The sequence below is a fragment of the Calliopsis andreniformis genome, chromosome 12 (assembly GCF_051401765.1).
Source record: "Calliopsis andreniformis isolate RMS-2024a chromosome 12, iyCalAndr_principal, whole genome shotgun sequence".
Taxonomy (NCBI): domain Eukaryota; kingdom Metazoa; phylum Arthropoda; class Insecta; order Hymenoptera; family Andrenidae; genus Calliopsis; species Calliopsis andreniformis.
Genome location: NC_135073.1, coordinates 9,644,976 through 9,670,990, shown reverse-complemented (window position 1 = coordinate 9,670,990; position 26,015 = coordinate 9,644,976). Strand labels below are relative to the sequence as shown.

The following is a 26,015-nucleotide window of genomic DNA, read 5'->3' as shown; positions in this document are numbered from 1 at the left end:
ATCAGTTTTGGTACGCTCTGTATATTAATATCTTTAGAAAATAATCGTAAACTAATACTAGGAGTCTCACTAGAATTGTTATACAATTTTTGAGAGATTTAAAAATTACAATTTTTGTCAAATTAATATTAAGACAAAGAGCAACAAATCACGATTTCTAAAAGCTTAAGAAAAAGCACATTAGGATTAAGAAATTCTAATAAAAACTGTTTCATTGAAAGGAAGATAAAAAGGGCGCTCTTAGGCAAACAGTCGACGTGCACGTGGCCTCCCTTAATTCGTGTCCGCGAGCAGAGCACTTCTGTGTGTCTATTTGCATTCTATTCCGATATATTAGCGGTCGTTCTCGTGTTACCTTCTAGGCGTGTGGCCCTCGCAGTCGGAGAGGTCGCTGGGCGTCGCAGGTGGCTCGTCTCTTTCCTCGCTGCTCTGAGCTGACAGCTTGTTCCTGTCGCTGTCCAAGGGCTCTGGCCATTGGGTTATATACACGCCCTTTCTCCTCTTGCTGGTGTCCCCGCGATACCGCCTTGTTTTGCCCGACGGCGAGGACGCCTCTGAGGGTGCCTCGCTGGCTGCTTCGCTGCCCTCGCTCGCCTGGCTCAACCGTGGTTCCTCTGGCGGGGGTGTTATTATCACCTCGTGCGGCTCTATCCTGTTTTCTGAGAAGAGCAACGAGTGTTGGTTCAGTGGCTGAACACAATGGAAAGAAGTAGCAAAAAATATAGAGAAATAAAGGAAAGTGAATTAGAGGAAATGGGATGAGAAGATTGACTAAAGAATACAGAATAGTATTCATAGGTTCATCGGAATAGTTCATAGGTTATTGTAAATTGGGTAGTGTAATAGAAGGTTGAATTATCCAGCATTGATCTCTTCCTCTTCTAATTAATCTTATTGGCCTTCCTGCTAGTCTGACAAGTGATATGGCCCGTTCATCGTCAGCCACGTAAGAAACTTCAAATTCAATCATTGTAATTTGAGAAAGAAGTGTGTATGGACAATATGGGTCTTAGTTTTGAGAAAATATGAAGCTGTAAGGATTGAGCAATCTAACTGTCAAGATAGGAACTCAAACAAAGCTACCTGAGCTACCTGATCTGTCCAAGCATAGTTATTATCTAGGAACGAAAAGAGAAAGAAAAATTGAACCAGCCTTCTGTAAACTCTGAGTCACTAAAAGGACCAAGTGATAAGTTGGTCTAACAGTTAGTTCCTTTCAAAATCTAAATTCATGGATCATCTTCTTGCTACTCTATCCATCATCGCAGCTTTGAGAACTGAAGACTAACTTATCTACTAAATTCGAAGCATTCTGTGTTCACGATCGTCCTTTAAATGTCATGTTCACATTCCACCAGCAGAAAAAGCAAATGTAGAGCAAACGAAACAGCATCACGTTGCTCGATATTTCCCAGCATAGTTTTGCCATTACTAATCAGAGGATAGCGAAATCGCATGAGCGACTGTTCTCATGGATCAACAAATCCGAGGCACAATTTATTGTGATTAGCGGACTCCAGCCACGAGTGAATGTGCCGTGAAGTCATCAATGAAGATGGGTATAACTCGATGACGCTGAGACTTCTATTTCGACCCTGGCACCCACTGCTCTGAAAATAGAGATCCGCGCGGAATAAAGTGGAAACACGGGTGCACCTTTGTACCCGTGCTCCTATCGATGCACCAAAAATAGTCTGTCTTTCTCTTCCCTGCGCCCGAGGAGGACAGGCAAAAATATTTGGCCGTCTATCCGTTTCGATTCCCGATGCTGATACATCACTGAACTCGAGCCACTTTCAACGAGCGATTCCTAATCTTTGCCAGTCGATGCGTCGATAAACGTGTCAACAGATATTCAATAATGAGGAGCCACCTGGGGTCGTTGAATTTTAAAAGAAAAGGGGATAAGACCGATAAGACTGGGGTGTCAGGTGTATTGAGTATTGAGATGAGAACAGCGAACACGGAAGGTGTGATATTCTGGCACGACTGAAGTCATTAAATTAAAATTACAAGTCGCGAGGTTGTCGGAGTTAGTAATATTATGTGGCCAATTTCCTAGCGACCTAATCATCCAAATAACCAAGCATCGTTATGTATGAAGACAATTTGCAGATTCAGATGTTCTCTCAGAAACTTCCTTCTCTCTGAGATTCTCGCTTCGTTACATCTTGCTCCGATACTATATAGGATTTGGAACTCTGGACTCATCAAGACTTTCTATAGAATCCATATTCTACATACGACTGCAGGCAATATTTTACGAAGACAATCCTTGCAATTTTATTCAATTAGACAATTTGATCTCCTATTTAAGTCTGGATAATCTACTAAAAATTCTTGCATTTAATTTCTATGTACTAAAAATTCTCTCGAACTAAAAAATCTGCCTTACCTTTCTGTACCGTTTCTTCTATAGCCGAGTTCTCGACGAGCGGATACACTGGCTCAGACGTGACGATCTCGATGGATGGTGCGTCAGGTTGCACCAGATCCACTCTGGGCTCGTTAATCTCTGGGATCGGTGGTTCTGGGCTGGTGAGGGCACTGGAAGTGGCCAGACTATCCGAACCATCGCTTCTCGGCCGAATCTCCTCAAGATTTCCGGTCTGCGGCACGCCCAGGCCTTCCGCGGAACCGACGGCACTGTCAACGCTGGGTGTCGATGTTCGTGGACTCTGACGATTGGGGCTGTTCTGCGGCGTGGAGACGACTGGACTGACATCCCCTCGCCTTCGTGGCAACGTGCTGGCGCGAACATCTTTACTGTCCGTGCGATTCGATGTGGCTATTGGCTGAACCTTCTGTCGATTTGCTGAAAAGAAAGTTACTGATTTTTGAATCTAGAAACGTATTTGCTGAAAATTTAAGATGGTTAACTGTATGTAACTTTGGCGGCACAAAAACTGATTCCTTGGAACGAAAACAAATAGTATTCTACTTGTTTCTTTTTTAGGATTTATATCCAGTAAATTTATACTTGTTTCCTAAAATCAAGAGATTGCTTTAGAAAATTTTTCTTCGGTCTACATTATTAGAAAAATAAATGAATATTTTTAAAATCGTGTTCTGCATAGAACATGAAATCCCTTATTTAAATATCGTTCGTTACGTTGAAACATTCTCAAATAAAAAACAAGCACAAGAAAAGGGAGAAGACAGAAAACAAACTCACTCAGAATCTATCGTTTCCTGACATCGGTTCCTAACTGCTGAATCACTGATTTTTTGATCGAACTGTCTATCACGAAACACCGCGAAACGTAGAAAGAAAATATACAGAGGGCGGATTGTGGATTCAACCGTAGCGAAAGTGAACGTCAACGATTTTTAATAGTAGCTGGCGGAACGTTCTTGTGCCGGTGACTACAAGGCCATCGCGAGAGAGACTACACGAGAGAGAGGAAGTTCTAATTACCTCCTCAAGTGTTAGGTAAGTTTGGCAGCCCTCTCAGCACGAGGAGGTGGACCATTCCAATAATAACAGAGTGTACGAGCGGGAAAGAGACGAATCGACATCGCGTCTTCTTGGCCGAATTCCGGCGGAGGTAGCGACCCAACGACAGGCGAACTTTGAACCCCTTTTTAACCCTCATCTGGACGTTTACTTTTTCTTTTGTCAAGCTTCTCGTGTGCTACAGACTCAGAAATGTCGATGGTATTCTTCATTTTACTTTGTATTTGAAATAAATTGAAACCTTCTGTTTTATTATCGTAACGCAAGAATTTTCTAACACAGAAGAAATTGAGTCTCTAAGAATTGAGAAGAAATACACATCTAAGTAAATGTTTAGTTACTTCAAATATCTAGAGCATGTTATCTATGAATTATTCACACTGGCAATAGGTGAAACGTGAAGTGCAGAATATATTAAGGTTTCTGTAATTATAATTATGTGTGGTTGCATATTTAGAATAATATGCAAAGTAATTAAGTGTTGACGCTATAAAATTCTCCATAGATAATGATAAATTCTAACATTTGTATTAAAAATGTGTGTATACAGCAACACGCTCCAATACAAATTTTTCCACTAATAAATATATGTAAGAATATTTTCCAAGGAATATTCTAATATATTGTAACGAATATTTCTGTCAATTTATGAATGCTACTAGGAATGTGACATTTGTCTCAGTGATATTTGATGATCATGGTAGAACGTTGTATATCATCAGAAACGATTATAATAGATTTCAGGGTATAAGAATATCTCTGCAATTACCAGGTCCATAATTGAACCGTCAAATTAACCGCTATGTAAATACTTCCTATACGGTAAAACACGCATCCGCTAATTTAACTTGCTAGTTAGGAAAGAAGAATTATAGAAGCATAAACATGCAATTACAAGTGTGCAAAAAAGTTATGAAGCGAGGAATTTAATGATTTCAGTATCATTTTACCGTTTACTGTGCTAATGAAAAAGTTGATTATTTAGAGCAGATATAGAGTCAATACTTACGATGTTAGTAACAGAAGTTCATGAATGTGTGTATTCAAACCATAAATTCTCCTTCTATTAGTCATGTTTGATTTATAGTTTCACTATAATTTTTAATTTGCGAAATATTTTATAGTGTTTCAGAGTCAAATATTGATCTACAATTATAAGATGGAATTCGATTTTATAGACAACTGAAAAGTTTAGTATAACATTTAATAGCTCTAAAATTACGAAAACTTGTCTAATTGTTCATAAAAAATTAAGTGCCTCCAGATACACGACTATATGACAAATTTTCAACTCAAACTAAGTAAAACAGGTTTCCAAACCTCGTTCACTTGCTTCTTACACACCCTTCTTATCCGTTCTCAATCACAAACTACAGACAAACTTTCTATGGAATGTCAAAAAATCCATTTTCCTAACTAGGTACATGTCCCATCATCGCCATCAACCATTCATAATGATCAGTTTTCTGCCTGTCATGTCCATTAGACTGATCATCACCACAATCAACGTCATCGTCAACCTCTCGATCGTAATCACAGCGGATCATTGTGGACACTTTTTTCACTCGCGATCAACGATACTCAGACGATCGTTTCCTTCTCGCGATCTCTTTTTCTTTCGTTCACCGTTAATAGTCGTGCATCGTAGCGGCTGTATTTCAGAAGATACCTAGTTACACGTCCTCGTAAACCGTCTTCCGCGCATAAAAGGTGTCCCGCGAGAGATTTGTTGGCGCGTTAACGTGAAGCGGTTTCCGGCTTGCGCCACGCACGCGACTACTCGCGTTTCACGCCTTCGGCCTTGTTACGCATTGAGAAATCAACCATTTCTGTTATCTATCATTTCCTCTTCGCTCGTGCAAGTTTATCTAGATGTGCTTTAGAAAAACGAGGGGAAAAAGCGGATACGATTTGTGAAATTTGTTCGTGACACTTCTGTTGACCTTTGCCTCGATTGAGTGGCCTGTTTGAAAAAAATTGAGAACTGAGGACACGGAAAGCGATCGATAACTTTTTAAGGTAGAGTAAAAAAAAATGTGAAAGGAATATTTTCGCAGCTGAATTATTGACAGGGGATACCAAGTGTGGAGGGCTAAACAAGAAAGACAAAGAGGAATGTGAAAGATAATCAAGATAAAATCAGATACGCCTAGAGAAGGAAATAGAACACTACTTTATTAAATTGCGAGAGGAGGAAAGATTAAAACGTTCCTCATCACTTCTCTAACTCTTCTTATTGTAATTGTATAATAGATTTCCGTCTACTTATCGATTAACATTACTCAATTGATCGTCGTTCAATAACCTCTATCAAACGAATCATTAAAAGTCTAAATTGAATCAGTGCCCAGTATATCAAAATTTCTGATAACAAAAGTTCTTCATTTTTTTCGACGATATCACTACTCAATCGCTTCCACAAAAACAGAGGAGGCAAGATATCTCCTGTATCTCTTATCACTCAGCACAATAGCGACAGAATTTACTTAATAATTAGCAAAGCACACAGTGCCGATGTATTCAGGTCAGGGACACAGACTCATCGCCTCAAAGGACGCAGAAAAACGACTCTAACGTACCCTTATTTCTAATCTTTTATTATGAAACTCTGGCTCGGTATGTAGTTCAGGGTTATAACTGCTCTACCTAGACGAAAGTCAATGTTACGTTGCCACCGCGAGGACGCCGCGAAAAATCTGAATACTTCGGGCAGGGAACGGATCGTTATTTTTGGCGTGGAGCGAACTGGACGATTTTTTTCCGACCAAATGAAACGAGAGCACGACATTTTAGTGCGAGAGGCTTCAACGAGGGACAGAGAAAAAGATTTCGCGAACGAAGATGAAGCGAGACGGGAGGATTAAGCGTTGATCGACGTGATCAAGTTTGCGCGGGAAAACCATTCGGTTCAGTTGAGAATTATTCGACTGGAATTCACGGGTGAGATATACACACCATGTCAACGAATTTAGGCCGCCGTGTGTCTCTCTTTAACCCAGCTATTCCACTGAACGTGGTCCCGTTTGAAATTACTGTTAATTTATTTGCAGGTACTACTGTTTAGAAAGAATCAGGAAATGAGTTGAATACGAAAATAGCTTAATAAATAAATAATGATTAAAGATAGGATAGTGCCGCTTCATTAATTTCGAATTTGCGAGAGGCACAGGAGAAATGAACGAATTGAAGCACGTAAAGGGCGATCAAGTAATCAGCCGATATAATATTTTAATAAAATCAAAAATGTACAAAGGGCCCTGCTATTAAGCCTGACTGTACTTAATTTGGTTGGCTCATTAGATGTGTCTGAAATGATCAGTTTTGTGCATCCAAATTCCTATATCCTCAAATTCAGTATTTTAAACCAAATCACCGAACAGAAACCCATTTAAATATTGGCTCGGAGAGCTCACCTCGTTAAAGAGCCAGCCTCCCATCGTTCTCCAGCGGTTAAAGAAACGAAGAAGAAAAAATACATTTCCCCACTCAAGCTCCTCGATAACAAGAGTCTCGCGAGAGGCAAGATACCACTCTGGCTTTCACGGATTTAGATTGTCCCTACCCTTAGTTATACAAACCGACACCTACATGAATATAATAATAGACATAATGGGTAGTGTTTATTTGGCGATCCGCCATGCTGCCGGAGTCTGCATTCTCGCGAGAACTCGAGGCACCGCCAATATTTACAAGCACAACCGGCCCGTATACAAATCTTATAATTAATTGACACTGTTCTACCTTCCAAATTTCCGCGTTTCGCGGCAACCGAGGATTATTTATCGCATCTTCGCAAAACAGAAACGAAAACGATACACGATTGAACATTATCACGTCTGTGTTATATAATGTTGCGTTTTTCCTGTTAGGATTCTTTTCGTCGAATTTTTCCTGTTAATCGGATTTCGCGGTTTAAATAGATTTCCAATAGTGGATTGAGTATTTTATACCTTGGAGTTGAATATTTGATAAAATAAATGGTTCGTTAAATTCGGGTTTCTTGCAAAGAAGTATTTAGTTAACTGCATTCCTGCATTCTCTTAAGAATTGTTAATTAAGGCTGAAAATATTGCTTGAAGTTATGATCTGAATGTACTGCCTTATTTAGATTGTAAATGGAGTTTTATGGAATTCTTATCTACAAGTGTGCATAGTAGTATTAATTAGTGGTAGTAAATACTGGTGTCATTACATTTTCGAAGCCAAAAGAACTGAAGAAATGATCTTTCGATGGTAGGATAATTTCTTACGCATTCGAATTTGAACAGGATATTGGTTGATATTCTTGAAAAACTACTCTGCTTCTCTAACGTATAAACATGGACAAATTATGCTTCGAAACACCCGCAGCAGCTACGTTCAGACGAGAAGTGAAACGGAGAATTCTACGAGTAACGACCAGCAGAACCAGTTCCTAGCAGGTGAAGACCCGAAAAGATAAACACGGAAACGAAGTACAATGAATACTTCGGAGTAACTGTTTCTAGGGTCGCTTCTAACTCTCACAGCGACGCCCCTTTAAATCGCTCCTGGGTATTTCGTTTGCAGCCACTTGAAGCTATAAATACGAAACATGATAACGCAACAAAACACGTCTCGCCTGCTACACTATATCTAGTACGAAAAATTAAAAAGAAATATTGTGACATAAATTAATGATTACTTGGCTCACTTCTACGCTTTCGCAAACGAAGTTAAAATGTAATAACGTGACATCAAATGTGGCTGAAAATTTGTGTAATATCGTGTAAATAGTCACAGTAGTTTTAAATAGTTTATATAAATTTTAGATAGCTTATGGCGTCAGCAGCAGTTAAAACTATTAGAGATTTCCGGGTGTAAATCGTGTCCCTTTGAAAAATGATACCAACACTTTGCCAGCAGTACAGTTGGCATCACCAGAAGTGTGAGGACTCAATGATACTGTATTTAATAATTGACTGTAAGGTCTTGGACCATGAACGTCTCAAGGATCTCATTACAGCGGTCTAACGAAGGTTAATTGTTGAAACATTGTATGTTCAGATAATAATGACACCTGAACTATAAAAGAATAAGAAGAAGTAATTATATACTTCTTCGACATTTTCTCTAATATTAGATTCTCTAAAAAGAAAATTTTTTCAAAGCAATCTTTGCTAAATAATGTTAGACAGCTTTCTTTCTATAAAATCTCCTTTTTAAATAATCATTAAAGAAATTAATCCACTTACAAGAACCTTCAATCCTATCATAGGGATTTAAGAAAGATGACGAATACAAACTTTTTAATTACCTTCACTAGTATCTACGTATGTATGCAAACAACCTAAATAAAAAATATAAAAACTAATTACCTTGATTAAAGTCCACCTGGCCGAACGAGGCGCTCCTGAATGGTACACCAGTTCTCTGAAAGGTCAACAGAGGTCCCCTAGGTTCCAACCTAGTTATCGCATCCCTCGCTTCTCCTTCGTTCCCAGCTCCAGAAGCTGCGTTCAGATTGTCACACAAGTCGTTCACACACGTAGCACTATCCACCACCGAATCACTGTACTGTCTAAGGTGTTTCGGCGCATCCACACTGGTGTTCAGCTCGTTTTTTATGTCACTTACGTCACCACTGTTCCTATCGTGTTGCTTGCCCGACCTGGAGGTTCTCTTTGAATCGGAGCACAGCTTTCTGCACGCGTCTTTGCTCGACTCACTGTAACACTCATCACCGACACTCTCACTTCGGCCGAACGTCTTCGGGTGATGCTGATTGCTCGGCCCGTGACCGATGCCCTCGTTGTAGGTATAACTTCGGCAGGTAGGTCGACCATCGCAGCGACCGCATCCTGGACTCGTTGCCTAGACAAAAATTTCGGTTGTTAATGAGATGGTATTAACACTCTCAGGATATAAGACTTAGACATGGTCGAAGGTAGAAATCATTGTAACGAGTGTATCTGCAAAATGCAGACTAGTTTCTATCAATTTCTGAGTAGTTTCTAGTACGACTTCGGTTGCATAGTAGACAGAAGAAAGATAGCTACTTAGAGTGCATAAGTTCTTTGCCACCTGTTGCAAGTACACCTACAGAATGGTTCATACAAAGGTTCTTCACATTCTAGTGTTTAAAGACTACATAGAATATCTTCTTAAACTGCTGACTCACTAATGTAGGTACTCTTACTGTACTGTATAGTACTTCTCACCACTACAAACTGTCATTGCGATGTCATTAAATCCAAGTTGTGAGAAATTAATTTTTCTCCCTCGGACTCGGGTTGCAAAGAGAGTACTCAAACATTTTAATTAACAAAGATCTAAAGTCTAAAATAATTAATGTCTAAGATTCTGAAGCTACTTTGCATGCTTGTTCTAGGCTGACTTATTTATCGTTGAAATTTATTACTTGACACACTGGCTACTGCCTTACGAAGTCTAGAACGTGGATTAAATCTTACACAATGACCACAATTTTACTGTTTCAGTATTTTAATAACAGAATTTCATATTCGCTCACCTGTGGATAGGTCTGCGTGGGTGGCTGATATCCACTCGGGGGTGGAGAGGATGCCTGGACGCGAGAAGGTCTTCTGGGTGGCGGTACAGGCGCTGGTCCCTTAAGTTTTTCAGTGAGCTCTCGAAGGCGCTCGGCCTTTTCGCTCCGGGGGCCGGAAGAGGACTTCTTGCCACTTCCTCCTCCGCCCCCGCTCCACCGGAACCTATGCAACCGGTCCACCGCTATCACTGCTGGTTCCTAGAGAAAAAATGACATTGTCCTAGATTCTTTCTCCCAAGCGACGATCACTTCGAAGAATCTTTTAAATAATTAGAATTTCTATAGTATATCTTTCCTCCCGGGTCCCAACGTTCTTCAAGCGCTTTTTAAAACCCAGACCAATTTTTGAATCGGTTGTGCTGCGCAACGTGCGCTGCCTCGTGCCTGCTGCGAGGGAAAAGATAGATGACGACCAAAATAGAATATCGTTCTTCGGCTAGATACCTACGTATCGCGTGTACGAGTTTTCGATTCTCTATGTCTGCCACTTTTCTACGATTGGCTTCTTTACGTGGAGTCTCTCAAAGATAATCTGAGAACCGACCTAGTGAAGGTACAATAGCTTCTACATATCTGACAACTAGCTTATTATTATGTATTCTGATGAGGATAAAAAGGATAAATGATTTATAGTATGATTGTTGGTAAGTTTCCCGACAATTGTAATATGATAGAAAAAGTACTTGCTTATAGTAATAGTAGAAGTATCACACTACTGACACTAAACAGTCCACGAGAACTCTACGCAGGTCGAACCAAGAAAATTTCAATATCTCATCCTCGAAGGAACATCTCTCACCATCTGCCTCCGATCATCAAGAATACCACATCCATACTGCCACCTTGTAACCCAGCTCTCAAGTTTTGACAGAAAGCGTCCCAGGTCGAAGACACTTCGTCCCAAATTCCTACCATCCGACTCACTCTTACGAAATCACAGCAGTTTTTCGACGACCTCCGAAAGATTCCTTCACCAAAAATATCCTCCAAAGAGTACCCCGCATATCGTTCAGACCATCGACGATATGCAAGCTACGATATCGTCGAATCGACGATTCCCTCGCCTTCAACGTACACTTACAGAACAACGAAACGGTCGAAGACGTCGATCTCGTGAACGATAGGCTCGATAACGAGTAATACCTGCAGCTTCAGCGTCTGATGCTTGGTCCACTGTGCGAGCTGCCGCGGCACCGAGACGGACTGCAGCGTCGGGACGGCGGTCGACGTGCTGAACGACGTCGATGAGGATGGCGGCAAGGACGACGGTACCGCCGCCGTTACAGTTGCGGACGATTGTGGTTGATGGTGCTGGCCAGTGCTGTTCCCCACCGACGTTTGCAGCATCCCTCGGTTATTATTAGAGTTCACCAACGGTTGCGCCGACGTCGTTGGCGTTGTCAGCGTCGCCGGCTGTTCCGTGCCGCAGGCACGGCTGTTCGAAGACGTGGGAGGCCCAGGGAAAGGAACCTGTGCACCTACTCCTCCACCGCCACCTCCAGCTCCACCTACACCGCCTCCTCCGCCGGTTCCGCACGTCGACGACGAGTACAACACCGTCGACAGCGGGATCCTCGGCAAAGGTAGACGGGAACGTGGACCGATGCAACAGCAATCGGCGATGCTCGAGGTCAGCTCGAGCGCAGGGTTCTCTGGGGATTTCTCCGTCAGACGCTCCCTCGAGTCGTTCTCCCGGGAGTCCCTCTTTCGTCTTCTGTCCTGCGACTCCTCCCGCAAGCTCGACGGCGGCAGGCTTTCCTGTAATCAAAACGGGTTTGCTCTTTGAATCGTGGGAATTTTGTGGGGCGTGGAATTATTTCTGATCGGTGGTGGATTTTGGAGTATTGAGGTTTGTTGAGTAGAAAGTTGAGATAATATACATTCTGTGATCCACGTCATGTTGGTTAAGGGTTGGACTAAATAGGAAATAAATTCGATTTTAGTTATCTACTACTGACACTAGCGATAAGTTGGACAAATTTTAATCATTTTGAAACTATTTGTAAATTGTTGCCACTTTTATAATTAAGGTAAATGTTCCAGCAGTTGACCATATTCCAATTCCAGTTTCTTGTTTGATAAGAGCACAAATTGTTCTAACAGAAAGTAGACTTCTAATGGAATATTATTCAAGAAGTATGAAATTTAAAAATTTTGCTAGTGAGGCCAGGAACTCTTTTCTCTTATAGTTAAAACTCTTTTGTAATTTAAACTTGCTTTCTATAAAATGAGTGTTATAAGTTTGTTCAGAAAAATGTAAAAACGTAGTGTAAATTGACACTTGTATAAAAGACGGATTATTCTTTCAAAGACACTACGAATAACATATGTCAATCTGAGAAATAAACTGGAAATTGCTGAATCTTGACACTGTCATGTTACACTTCCTTCAATCAGCAGAAATTTAGTTCTACAACTGTAGACAGTGTAGAAAAATTCCAAACAATCGATACCCAATATCTGATAGTGTGACTAATTTGTATTATAATTTAATAAAGAATAACTTGATGAAAATAAAGAAAAAGACGTATTAAATCATTATTTTGCATAGTTTTATATCTACATAAGTATATTCTTCTACAAGTTCTCATAAAGAGAAACTCTGTCATTTCGAAATAGAAAATGAAACTTCAATCACTGTAATTGTTGGAATGAATACTAAATGCTACTAAAAATTACTCATTCAACAATAACAGGTATCTGTCGGGCAATTAACCTTTCCTTTATTACGAATAACTAAACTCATTCAACTAATGGCTGTTTCCCCTTACTTGCCAACAGTACTTCACTCTCAAACGTTCCAGGAGTCGATTTAGCCTTTATACTCTATTGTATTCCACGCTATCGCAAGAAGCTATTAACAATAGTTACTTCGCATCCTTGGTACCGAAGGAAGGAAACCTTCTCTATCGAAATGCTCCAGAGGTCTAAAATGTCAGCAACCCTCTCCCTGAATCATTATTTACGTAATTTTACGCGGCTCAGCTTGCATCGTGCGCAGGGACGATTGCAGCAAAGAGGATCTGACAAGTGAGTGGAGACAATGGCGTTGAGGTAAGGTGACGCTGTTCCTTCCCACGAACGAGGCGGAGATAAACTCCTCTGAAATAGATCTCTGACTCTTGTGTATGCAACACGACGTACGCGGGATATGCTGGAAAGTAGAACCGTCTAATCTCCTTTCTCGAAATCCTGCAGAGATAGTGAAATACCTTCTGAAATGTCCGTTCCGATCCTCCTTCTGACGTCGCGTTTTACGCTACGCGCCTGAGAACACGATACTACGCGGAAATGCACGGAGGAGGAAGATAACGAAATACCTGTACTGTGTATTGTAATAATTCCTCGACGAAACTGTATTTACGGGACTCAAAAATGTTGGAGAACTGACCACCTAACTATGCACATATTTCAAAAAACTATACAATTATTTTTTATGGTAACGTTTAAAACAAAAGAACAGATAGATGTAGAGAAACTTGAGGATCTTGGCAGTTGTAAGAAACTTTGATCTTAATAATGTATTCACTATTCAGTCTACTACCAAAAGTGAATAGCAGTTACTTGTTCCATTCTTAAAATGTGGTTCATCATTGGATGCTTATGATACAATAAGATAAAACTAAATACTTGTATTGTAATTAACGTTATATATACCTAATTGCAAACAATCACAAGTGTCGTAGGCCTATAAAACATAATCTCTAAAAAGAAAGTAGATATAATTAATATTATATAACATTAAAAGTGTCTAAAGTTGGTGTATCCAAAACGGTACAGTGGACATGAGAACAGAGCAAAAACACCTAATTCTAATTATACCACTCCAAAATGAAAACATAGTAAATTAGGTACTAAGAAAAATGAGCAAGAATCCAGGAACGAAGAACTTTTCTAAACGACTGCAAATGTACAGGATCCAAATTCGAAATGATTCCTTCAGCTAAAATCGGACCGCGTACGTCGGATCATCAGCTCTCGATCAGCGGCCGTGTTCGCGGTGATTTGTCGCGATTGAAGGACTTGGCAGGGTTTCGCGGGCTCGTCCGTACGTGTCACACGCGGGATGCACGTAGTTGATACGTGGCATATGATGTCAACGTGAATATTATTCCGGTTGAACGAGGACGGCGGGCCAAAAAAGTCGGAAGTGGAAGAATGACAGAGATGGCTCAAAATCGACCCGAGTCACTGACTGGTGGACATTCTATTTGCGCGATCGGCTCTATATTTAGGATTTTCAACGTCTTCATTTTGCTCGTGCGAAACTTCTCTCTGTCGCGAATCCGTCGAAGGTCGTTGCGACACCCAACGACAGTCTTGCAAGGATGAACGATACGTTTCTAGCGGAGGTGGATTTAAATGGATTCGTGTAGAAAGATAGAGTTACCATTTTTTTTCAATATCACTGTTTCCAGTATATTGTAAGTGTAATATTACTGAAGATATAGGTGAAAATCTAATGAAGCACAAAATAGAATTTTTTGGCAAAAAATGATTTCTTCTATTAATTGAGTTCTTCTTTTAGCCAACATAGTCTAAGTAGTCTAGACAGGGTATCTAGGGACCAATGGATATGTTTGGTCTAGGTTTAGCATATTACTTTATCTCCAAACATGGAATAAAAAAATTTACAAATACGAATACATATTCTGTTACTAAAAAATACGCTATGGAAATAATTTCTTGCTACCTTCACTAATAAAAATTAAATTTCACAATATTAACTTTAAATCTGCAATATCCAAAACGAAGTGCAACCAATCGCAACATCCACGAATTAAACACTGTAAATTAAATTTAGAGTCTTTATTTTTGCCCCACTCAATATAGCCAGTCTAAATGTGTCTAATAATCAGTCTAAATATATATAGTCAATGTTCAGAAAATAGGAATTTCTTCAAATACCTGACCTCTCACTTTAAACAATCGTAAGTAACCTTGAGTGACCTTGAAAGATCAGATACTATATCTCAATGAATTTTCCTACACATCCAGCTAAGCAAAAATACATACTTCCACAAAAAAAAAAAAAAAAAAAAACAAAAATCGCCTTGAAATCTCAGAGACACCTCCCTCTAAACAAGATTTGTATCCATCATAAAGTGTCCAACTCAAAACAAAGTTATATTTGAAATATTTTTTCGAACAGTTCGGGAGACAATTGCGTGGGTTGATTATAATGAGACACCTTTCGAATAGAACTCCTTCAGATAGCAGCTACCGTCATCCCCACTCTTAACAACGAACAAAAATTCTCAGAGGTACACGAATTAAAGTCTAGGGAGTTAAGTGAAAAAATGGAGAAGGTTCTCACCTGAGAAAGTCGCAAGCCGTATCTGGTGCCACCAAGAACGACGTACCCACCGCCGACACTTGCCCCAGTCATGGCTCTCGCAGCACCACCTAGCCATCCTCCGAATCCGCTCCCTCCTGCCTTCTCCGGCCCGCCACCCCCGTCTCCACCGACGCGGGGCATTCTTCATCCTCCCTTCACCCTGCGCAAAGATTACCGAGGAAATTACTTTTCCCTCTTAAAAGAAAATAAACTTATAGTCGCTTCCTTTCGCTGATCGCTAATAGGGGAAACACAGAGGATCTTGTTACTCTAGCAATCTACTTCTATCACTACTTTTGCACGTGTTATACTGTTTTTTCTGCTTCGTTATATGAAGATACGCTTTGTGTTATAACGTAAGATAAACCTGTGTTGTATTTGGAGCAAATATGCCTCGTCGTGGCTTGGCGCTCACGGCTGCGTTAGCAGAAGATAAATTTCATAGGAACGTTTATCCTCGACGTGAATTTTCGCTGCCTCCTTTCGGTGCAGCGAGGGACGAAAATTTTGTTATTTTATACTCGGAATTTCTTTGATGAACGAACTTTTGTTTCCTGGTTTCAGAAGTTTATTTGTTGAATAAATCGTGGGAGTCGATGACATTTGAATTTGATATTACTGACTGAATTATGAAATGCGTAATGCTATTAGGAATAGTTAAGTTTCATTTGAAGTCACAGACAATTGCGAGTTTTAAGAATTCTGTTTTCATTGCGCTTTCATTTTTATAGTTAACAAAAAGCGTTGCGTTGACGCAAGAAGAGGCAGAAAAAGAGAAATATTCATTTCACTGGTAATTTTTATGTAGGAGAGCGTCCCACGTTTAAAACACGATCGATGAGAGTAAACTTCACTAAAATTATTATTCTGTACCCAGTTGAAGTATTTGCTCTCCGATACAGTTATTACAAAATTGTTGTTCGTAATACTGACCGAAAACCACGGCTTTATATTGAATAACGATAAAATTAATCATAAAATGCTACTAATCAATACATGAAAACGTCAGATTCAATAGGAGCTTTAATACGTCAGAAACAAACGCTTGTATTGCTTGATTTAATATCAGGTCTTCATTACCTTTTCCAAACAGCATAATTATTAATTACGCACACTGTGAAACACTGAACTATGAGCCTGAGAAAAATCACTATCTAAACTTCACTTCGGTCACCAACAAACGTAGGTGTCTTTCTGATACGCAAGTTGTTCCACAAAATAGTTTGTTTAACAATCGTCACGCGCGTTACGCGATGAGTTTCCAACTGGCTTTGGTAGAACTTTCTCGCGAATTCCCAGGAATTTCATTCAGAAACGACGACGCACCGTAAATAAATAAAATCGTTCTCAACATTTCAATCAGGGAATGTGCACACGTTCGCAGGAATCGAAAGAGCAACCGTCGTGCGTGCGAGCCTGCGAGCGTGCGTGCGTCGTGCGTGCGTGACTTCGCATAAGCAAGGCGACTCAATCAGGTCTGTTCCTATTATCAACAATTTGCGAAAACTACTTTGTTGCCTAAGTGGCACTTTCACAATTGCATTTACAACGTGTCTCCTCTGCATACATACGTTCTGTGTTATTATCAACATTAGCGACGACTGTGCAGGGCAATGGAAAAATTTACTTTTAAAGTACAGTCGATTTTGTTTCTTAATATCTGCAATACGACTGAAGTATTGACAGGTACTGAATTAACATAAGTGGTGTGTGGTTAGTCGGTAATAATGAAATCTCATTGAAAAGGTAGCAATTGTGAGACATTTCTTTAGTGCATCAAGTAAATGTTAAACATTCAAGTGAACCTTGGGTATTAAAATTTTTCCTGTGTATTTGATACAGTGAACAATAAAAAATAAGAAATTCGATTTTATTCTGGAATAAAAAGTGATTTTTATATGTATTGAATGCTATCGAAGTTTAGTGCATCTTATGTGATAGATGCCAAGAGTCAACCGGAAATTTACGTCGTCAAACCGTTATATCCGACCTGCGTGTTGCTGACTGAATATAAATAAGAAGAGGATTTAATCAGAAAGAGACTGTAAAGTTACATTTGTGTTTTATTCAATAAATAACAAATCTTTAAATGCATTGGGAAAATACAATCCTGTTTTACTTATTCATTCGCGAATAAAGCAAATATTATGAATGAGACTGTTCGATTGCATTATACTGACCGTATCTTCGCAGAAATTCGGGCATGAATAATCATGTTTGAATGAAAGGTCTGGCTTAAAATATACTACAAATTTATAATCCTTAAAACAAATAAAACGTGCTTTCCAATAACAAGAGAATGAAACTTGTGATCGCTAGTTATAATTTCAAAAATTAATTAATATGCAATTCACAATTTCTATATTCTGTGATTCGTGTTTTATCCTGTTTACTCCAATGTTATGCCATTTAAATTTTAGATGATTCATCAAATAATTTGAAATGGTTGTATCTATGAAGTGCAAGTGTATTTGCACATGAATATCAAGTATCTACCTATACAATAAATTTCCAGTTTCATATTTTATAATAAAACACAACAAATGATGAAATTCATGACTACTGTATAGTATTCCTATGAATTATATTTTACATTTGAAACACGATCATTATATTAAAATTTTAAGTAAAAATAATGATAATAACAAGTTCAGGATTTTATAGATAATAAAAACTACATTGGGAAATAGATTACATGTATCCACTGCATCTAACAAAGGTGCTAAAAATTCATTGCTTCGTGACACAGATACTCTGATTCATATTTTACCAAGGCTTTCGAAGTCCCAGCTTCCGTCTAAACAGTATCACGATGGAGGCTTTACAGTTGCAAATATTGGGAGTTTATAAATACCAGCGTGTATGTCTTTTCTATTTCCGAATGCTGAAGGCTAACTATATCAGAAGTTAAAGTGGTCCACGCGTCTTCTGCAGCAAAGAGGCATTAGCGCGAAGAGTCGGTCTCGAAATAATAACGAAGATTATAAATCCTTCATGCGCCGATACAGTCTTGTTTGGCGAGAAAATCAAAGAAGCTCGTTCAGCACGGCGTAACATTATTTGCGAACATTGAATTACGACATTCTATTACTACGAAAACAACGACTACGCCGCCTCAATTCTGCCTCCTAGACAGCGTGTTGCTTCGACGTTCGACGTAGATGTCAGATTTATACGACGATAAAGACCATTTCGTTGCATTATACCTACGTAAAAATCGTCTTCTTTCTCGCAAGCATGCAAATTGCCTTCCAACGTGTGTCGCGTGAAATTTATGAACGACCGTGAAACAGGTTTGGATTAGACGAGAGATATCGTTTTGATGAATCGTTTGAACGCTCGACGAGAATTTTCTAAACCCTTTCTAATCTCTGGAAGCTACTTCTTTGGACAACTTCGGGACGAATTCCAGAGGCAAGACAAGTCAAAGACAAGAGGTATACTTATACTGTTGTCTTGTGTGAAAGAGACAAGACCCAAAATCTCATTTCGTTTATTCCAGGTATTCTATATTTCAATTTTATTTTTTATCGTACTATCTAGCTTACATATTTATACGTCATAGAAGATTCTGTCTATCGACTCCTCGAAACACCTCAAACCCTCCAAAGACTACTCGATTTTCGTTCAACGAAGTTTCTGTCAGAGAGTAGTCGGATCGAGTGACATTCAATTTTCAGAGTGACTTATTTCATCGAACCACAAACATTGCAGTTCTCGATAACGTTGGACAATACAGATATGGTAGAAACAACGATATAATTATATAGTAAAAAGGACCTTAGTACATTTTTCAATTCCTTAAAGAGAAGAGAAATATTTCACTGCTATGCTTTAAAGTTTTCTCTATTTCAAGATTTTCAAAATTTTAAGCATTTTTATATTTTGAAATTTCTTTCAAATACATTCCGTACTATGATGGAATTGCAATTTCTCTAAAGAATATTTAAAAAACACGATAGTAATACTTAACTATAAAAAACTACCCCTTTTTACTCACATTTAAAAGCAAAATTACACAGCACAAAAACAGCTTCTTAATATTATTTACTTCTCCTAAATCAATCAATCACTTTCACCATATTTTTCCAACCACAACCACTCATCATCTAAAACGAAATCAGCGAAACTACATATAAAACATACTATACATGTACAACCACGTTTATAAAACCGATTATTCCTTCGCTTGGAATGCAAATTCCTATCAACGATGTATCGAAGATGGCAGGAAATGAGACAAAGCGGAAATAACTGACTCATTCACCTGACTGGTGGCCCGGACAAAAGGCGGGCGAATGGAAATGCAGATTTCGCTCGACGGGCCACGGAAAGCGGTGTCTCTTTCGAAGTCCCGAGTCCAATTGGCCAGAACGAATTGAACTTGTGCCAGGGTCGCGGCGCGCGAATAAAAAGATGAAGAGGAAGCGAACAACGCGCGGTGCGCCAGCAGGACACTCTCGACTCCGGTTTCTTTCGCTTTCTTTTCGTTCCCCGTGCATCGGCGCGATATTCTCGAATTCCGCGGCGATCACGGCTGCGATCACGGCTGCGATCACGGCTGCGCCCGCGCGCGCCGCATTCTGAGAAGTTTTCATCTTGGTTTATGTCGGCACGTGCCATCGGGATCGCGCGACAGCCGCGAATTAATTAAATCCAGGACGCGACGCCGCGGCGCGGAATTTCGAACATCTTGTACAGCGGCTGGAGGGGTGAGGGCTTTCCCACCCCGTGAAAACTCGTTCCACCCACGCGCGTGTCGATATTATCGGGAATCACGGCGGTAGAATTATCGGAGTGGATATATCCTGACATAGCAATTTTTTCCGTACGATCGATCTATTGCGTTTATGAGAAAAGCTACGTTTTTGTGGAACATATCTGGTTTCCCGAGCGAAGTGGAAAACCACGATACGTTTCACGGATATGGCATCGCTTGTTCCGAGGAAAGCTTTTCTGGGATCAAATTTGAATGAAATGTTGTTATGAATCTATTGAGATTGTTTTATTTTTGAAGTGTTTTTTAAATAATGTGATTTTGTAAATACTGCTCTTTCTTCTGGGATTAATTTAATTTCCCAGAAATTTTTATTTTTTGTAGATATTTCTTCATTGCGCTAGTGAACAAAAGTTTGGATTTCAATTACTTACTAAATCTTGTTAATATTATACTTCACTGTGGTAAAATATTTTCGACTCGAAGTTAACTGATTAATTACTTTCTTTTAATTTAAGAAAATACTTATAGCACAGACTTGTTATATAAAAAATGAGTAGCTACTTCTTACTAAAACTTTCTCTAGGACTAGACGAACAAAACTCCGATTCATTTGTTTACTTTTGCTGACTCGCAGTCTCTATTTACTGTAATTTCACAATCAAATTTCCAGTATGGAATTCGTAGTACTACTGAAGAGAAGTTCCACGTATTTCAAGATGGTCCGGCATGCGGAAAATACACGGAAATCGAAGTACAATGTAATACATAATATAAATATCGATGAAAACATTCCTACATTTCATCGCGAACGTCTTTGCGAAAGGAAAATGAAATTCCGCAAAAATTCGAACACTGAATATAATAAACATTAGCCATACATAAAATAAAAAATAAATGGAACGAATACCAGGAATATTGGCAAGAATTTTTAAACAACGCCACGACTCCTCGTCGATTTCTATTTCAATTTGACAGATTTCTTCGAGAAAAAAGAAGAAAAGATCCCGTCGAAATGGAGACGTTTCCCTGTCTAATTTTGGCCCTCGATCTTTTGGAGAACGGTTCACTGGCGGCACGTCAGAGCACGATGCGAATAAGGAAAGCGTCGAAGAAAAAGAGGCAACCGCATTCCGTTCCAGCGGTGTTATTTGCACGTGGAGTCGCAACGCGCACGCGGTGCAAACAACCGATAAACATGCACGATGGTTTGTCATTGCAATGTGGCAGAAGGCGTCGTTGGGTTTATTTGCGAAACGATAAGCTGCCGCGACACGTTGAGATGCGTGCGCGACTCTTTCGCCGACTTTTTTCGGTCAAGACTGACTTAAACGGAGTTTCACCTTTGGGAGACTCTGGGACAGCAAATAAGACGAAATTTCTTCCCTCGAAATTCGTGCTCTTTCTGATATTAAGAGAAGATGTTTGAGGAAGATTTAGATGAGATATATAGTATGACTTGCATGTGGTGTTCATTGTAACAGATACTCGTAGTTGGGAAAAGAAATGCAGAAAATCTGGTAAATATGGAACAAGATTTTTACTGTAACATTAGTTTGCTTTTTAATTCATAAGTTGTAGTACCTATAGCTAATTTACTAGATATTTACAATAGATAATATTAATTTGATTATGATGCCTATGGAAAGTAAATCTTTGTTATCAGAAGGGATGGAAACTATTTTCTGATTACGTCAAGGGTAGACGCTACTTTCTCTCAGCTGATATTGTGGAATTACAGAAATTCTACTTATTCAACTTTTAATATTTACTCTGAAAAATATTAATGAATAATTTGTAATGACTTATAAAGATTGATTATATACCATTTCTTTTAATAGTACAGTAGTGACTCTACCATGTTCCTATCATAGCAATAGACTCAGAGCAATCAAATCACGAATTTCCTAACAAAAAATGAAATCTTTGAGATTTTAAATTGCCTTCAGTTTGTAGTCGTAATTGAATGGAATAAATTTTGGAAATTCTAGCTTGACGTTCAAGTGTCAAAAAATCGCGACCCCTTTTGCAAGCTCTCTCGAAGTTCTCTTTTCGTCGAAATCATTCTAAAGATAGAGGACAAGTTGTAACCTTTTTAACACCGTCACGGCTCGTCGTTCGCCCCAAGCTCGCTTTATACGGCCCTAATTTGTCGCGACGATTCGAGAATCGGACAGATTCGCGTCAATCACTTTTAATTGTTCGCGAACATCTGCGGCTGCACACGTAGCTGGAGCAATTGTGCTCAATGATAAACAATGAAGCACACGCGAGATAATAGCCCATCTCGCGTGCCTTCACTTTTATGCATCGATCGTTGTCGTCTTTCTCAGAGGATCTGGGTCCATGCCAATAAACTGGACTCCTCAAACTCTTTCATTCGCGATGATGTTAGCTCTGGAAATATTGCTATGGAAATATTGATCAATTGTTTAAACGGGGGATTAACACAATTTTTATAAACGTTTTTACGGTTGAAGAGAGAATTCTGTTAACAGTGATTATGTATTGTGTTCATCGAGAAATTTCAAATAAAAATGTTAAATATTTTTCGACAATTAATATTCGACAAAGGTCCATCAATCTTATCGCATCGAATATATTCAATATTTATATAATCTAATTTAACTGCATCTATACATACTCCTCAGTTAAAGTCAATTAGAAAATGACCACTCAAAGATGCTGGGACATGAACAAATATAGCAGATACTGGAATGTAAGCTTCGCGAGGAGCTGTTCCTTTTCTAGGCATACAGTAGAATTTGCATCACTAACAGACATGATTGAATAAGTAAATCTATAATAAATGTAGATCTTTTTAAAAATTTATTAACCCCACAAGATAATAGATCATTATCTGTTTATACCAGACTTATAAGATTAAAAAATTTTCCCCGTATGTCAAACCACACAAACTATTGTTTCCATAGCAAGAACATCTACTAAAAAACACCAATAATCATAGCATCTTTAATATTACGCATTCCATCTAATTTCACGTCACTCTAACAGTTTTCCAATTTTTCAATTACCTCTCCTACCATCTCTCCACCCAACACAACACGTTCCCCTTTCAATACTCCCCCAACATGGAAGCACATCCACCACCAATCTCATCCCAAACAGTCCCAATTACGATCCCTCTTCACGGTCATAGGCTCTTCAATAGAAGACGCTCCATTCTCTAAGCGCCAACTCCGTTCCAATAATAGAGCCCCAAGCGAACCACAAATTGCATCTCCACCCTTCATTTTCCGCGAACGAGCGTCTCCCACAACCATCCAACGACCAAGCGTCGAGCAATCTTCAAACTCGCGAACCGCACGGTTACGGCGTCAGCAACACGGCGAACGTTATCGCGCGAGTAGCACCGGAGCGCGTGGCGTCGCTCCTGAATCATCGAAAACAGGCCTGTTCGCTTACCGATTGATCGAAAGAGCCGCATGCCGTGGCGACGGGATCGGAGTGCACGGGTACTCCACGAACGAGCGAGACTCGATGATGACTCCTGGCTCCACGGTGCCTCGTTCTGGATCTTGATGTCGCACGAGAGCACCGGTACCGGCTCAAGGTCACGCCGTCGGACGAGTTACAAGCCACGAAACGCGACACGCTCGGGCGTGGCGTTCGCCGAAATGTCGTTCGTACTATCGGGAGCGGCGGGATAGAGCCGCGTCAACAGACGAGGCAACGGAGGATCCGAGAAACGCGGTCGGTTCGCGGATCAGGAATATGATGCCACCTTGGTGAAAGCCTTCGCGAAGAAGAGGGCTCCCTTGCCGCGGCGAGTGCCGCTCCCGCTAAGCGGAAGATTATCTAAATAGACTCCGTGCTACCAGAGAGAGGGAGAACGGGACACGGGGGGAGAGAGGGACAGAGAGACAGAGAGAGAAGGAGAGAGGACCCGAAACGAGGAGGTATTTATACGTCGTCTTTTGGAGAGTATGGTGGATCCGCGAACAGGAACATCCCTTCTTTGTGGGCTTCGAGGAGGGAACACTTGGGCGGATATCGCCATGGGTCTTTGATCTTCGGTTCGTCGTGCCTCGACTTTTTGGCGCCTTTAAGGGGAGGTTCGTGACCCCACGGGGTTTTTTTTTCATGGGACGGACAGAGAGAAATTGTTGGAGGAGAGCTACGGGAATTTTAGTTGACGATTAATCTAGAACTAATGGAGAGAAAAGTGTTTGTCTATTCGACTCTGCTCATTTGGTATGGTATGAGTAAGCGCTCATGAATAACTTATGAAAGTTAGTAATGTTCCAGGTTGTGAATTTTTTATATGCACTGTTATATTATAGATTATAAATCATGTTTTATAGTGGGATTACAGTGATTCCGTTGGACTGGTGTCATTCCAGCTGAGGGTTAAATATCTCAGAAATTTTACAACAACCTTTAATAAACTGGTTATTATCTTTAGTATGCTGATTACTATTTCGCTACACTGGAATTTGCCCGATGTTACACAATAGTTCTGATTTTAAATAAAGCTCACATTCTTTACTTTAGTAGTCTACTAAGAATTCTGGTGCTTCATTCATAGTGCTGTAAATAACACCGTGACGTAGATAATGGATGACGCGGTAATCGAAGCGTTAATAGTGTAGTAAAAATAACGAAGCTTTTCTTTAAAATTAGTAATGCGTGCTAGAAAGAATTAACAGTCATGTACCTGTGGCGTGTATTCTATCTATTTCTAGCAAATTGATGAATAGTTAAGTTATCTTTCTGAATAGCAAGTTTCTTCAAGGTTGGATAACTCCTAAACCTACTTCTGTTACTGAGAATTGCTGAAGTTTCGTGAGAAGAAGTGGGTTATATCTAGGAATAATATAAGTAAATTGAGGTGAAGTTACAATCAGTTTTGTTCTACCTGTAAAACTGTTTGAATTAAGCTTTGGAATATTTTTGGAATCGATTCTGTAATACGTAGAACACAGTACGTAGTTTATTGAGTATTACATCTGGAAAAAGTGATAACGCATGTGACGCGGATTTACGATAAATCGATTCTTCACGCACGATTGAACAAGATACCGTGCTAATGATCAGTGCAAAATAATTTCCCGCGGAAGCAAATTTATATCATGATCTTCATTACCTTAATGAAATTTTCAATATCTATAAATAAAGGCGATGCATTCTAGTCTTATGAAATATTTTCATGAATTCACGACAATTTCAGAATATAATAATTTAATACGAGTAATGAAATAACCAGCAAGTCCGTTAAATAATACCAGCAAGGAAAATCTTACTTGAATATTTCTGCACCTGTCTTGATACAGCTGCCAAAACTGATTGTTCATCTCACTGTGTGGAATTCCTCAGTTAATCGCGCAATCAAAAAAGTATGTCCTACGATACTTAAAGCCACGTGTACAAATAGAGTCGGTATATATATATGTACGCACACGGAGAATTCAATTTCATTTATATTTATATGTGAAGTGTTTACAAAGTTACAAATTTAAAAGTGGTTATTAAATAAAATCATAATATACTAATTTCGGAGCAATAAAAGATATCGTATAATTCTACCAATCGTGGGCAGTGCAACATGCGAAATGAAATATTTATAATAGACATTTTACCGATACCAACTTTCACTGAATTCAATATTTGATAATTTTTCGTAATATGATCCCACGAATGTGAAAAACAAATTTTCCAGTAGTGGATGACCCTAGACTGTAAAATACTCAATTACTTTAAAAACTCGATTATATCAGCTTTCCACTCTTAAACGTGCTGTTCCTTTCGCAAACAAATAAAACAGCACAATTGCTCTTTGTTCCAATCACTTGACCTACCCTGCCAAACTAATTATTTCTATCTCCAAACGAAAGGAATATATCACGCTTTCCCTCAATGTCCCTCGAAATTAAAAGAAGAAAACACAATTATAAACAGAGACCTCAAAAATTGCGCGTGCACCGAAGCGATTCGTGCGCCAGCCACTTTCTCG

General features: G+C 39.4%; 1 protein-coding gene across 4 annotated transcripts in view; it reads right to left on the bottom strand.

Annotated features, from left to right (window-relative positions):
* Positions 1-23,729, bottom strand: part of LOC143186236 (rho guanine nucleotide exchange factor 17) — a 51,820-nt gene extending 28,091 nt beyond the window's left edge. For 2 of the 4 annotated variants that reach the window (XM_076389787.1, XM_076389789.1), the window contains exons 1-7: positions 23,468-23,729; positions 15,304-15,484; positions 11,130-11,744; positions 9,948-10,184; positions 8,794-9,289; positions 2,396-2,815; positions 356-659 (exon numbers count right to left, since the gene is read on the bottom strand). In XM_076389787.1, the coding sequence (XP_076245902.1) occupies positions 356-659; positions 2,396-2,815; positions 8,794-9,289; positions 9,948-10,184; positions 11,130-11,744; positions 15,304-15,465 (2,234 nt within the window). In that variant the 5' untranslated portion in view covers positions 15,466-15,484; positions 23,468-23,729. The remainder of the gene's footprint in view (positions 1-355; positions 660-2,395; positions 2,816-8,793; positions 9,290-9,947; positions 10,185-11,129; positions 11,745-15,303; positions 15,485-23,467) is intronic. The other 2 variants (XM_076389786.1, XM_076389788.1) reach the window with 1 other exon arrangement.
* Positions 23,730-26,015: the final 2,286 nt, after the last annotated feature.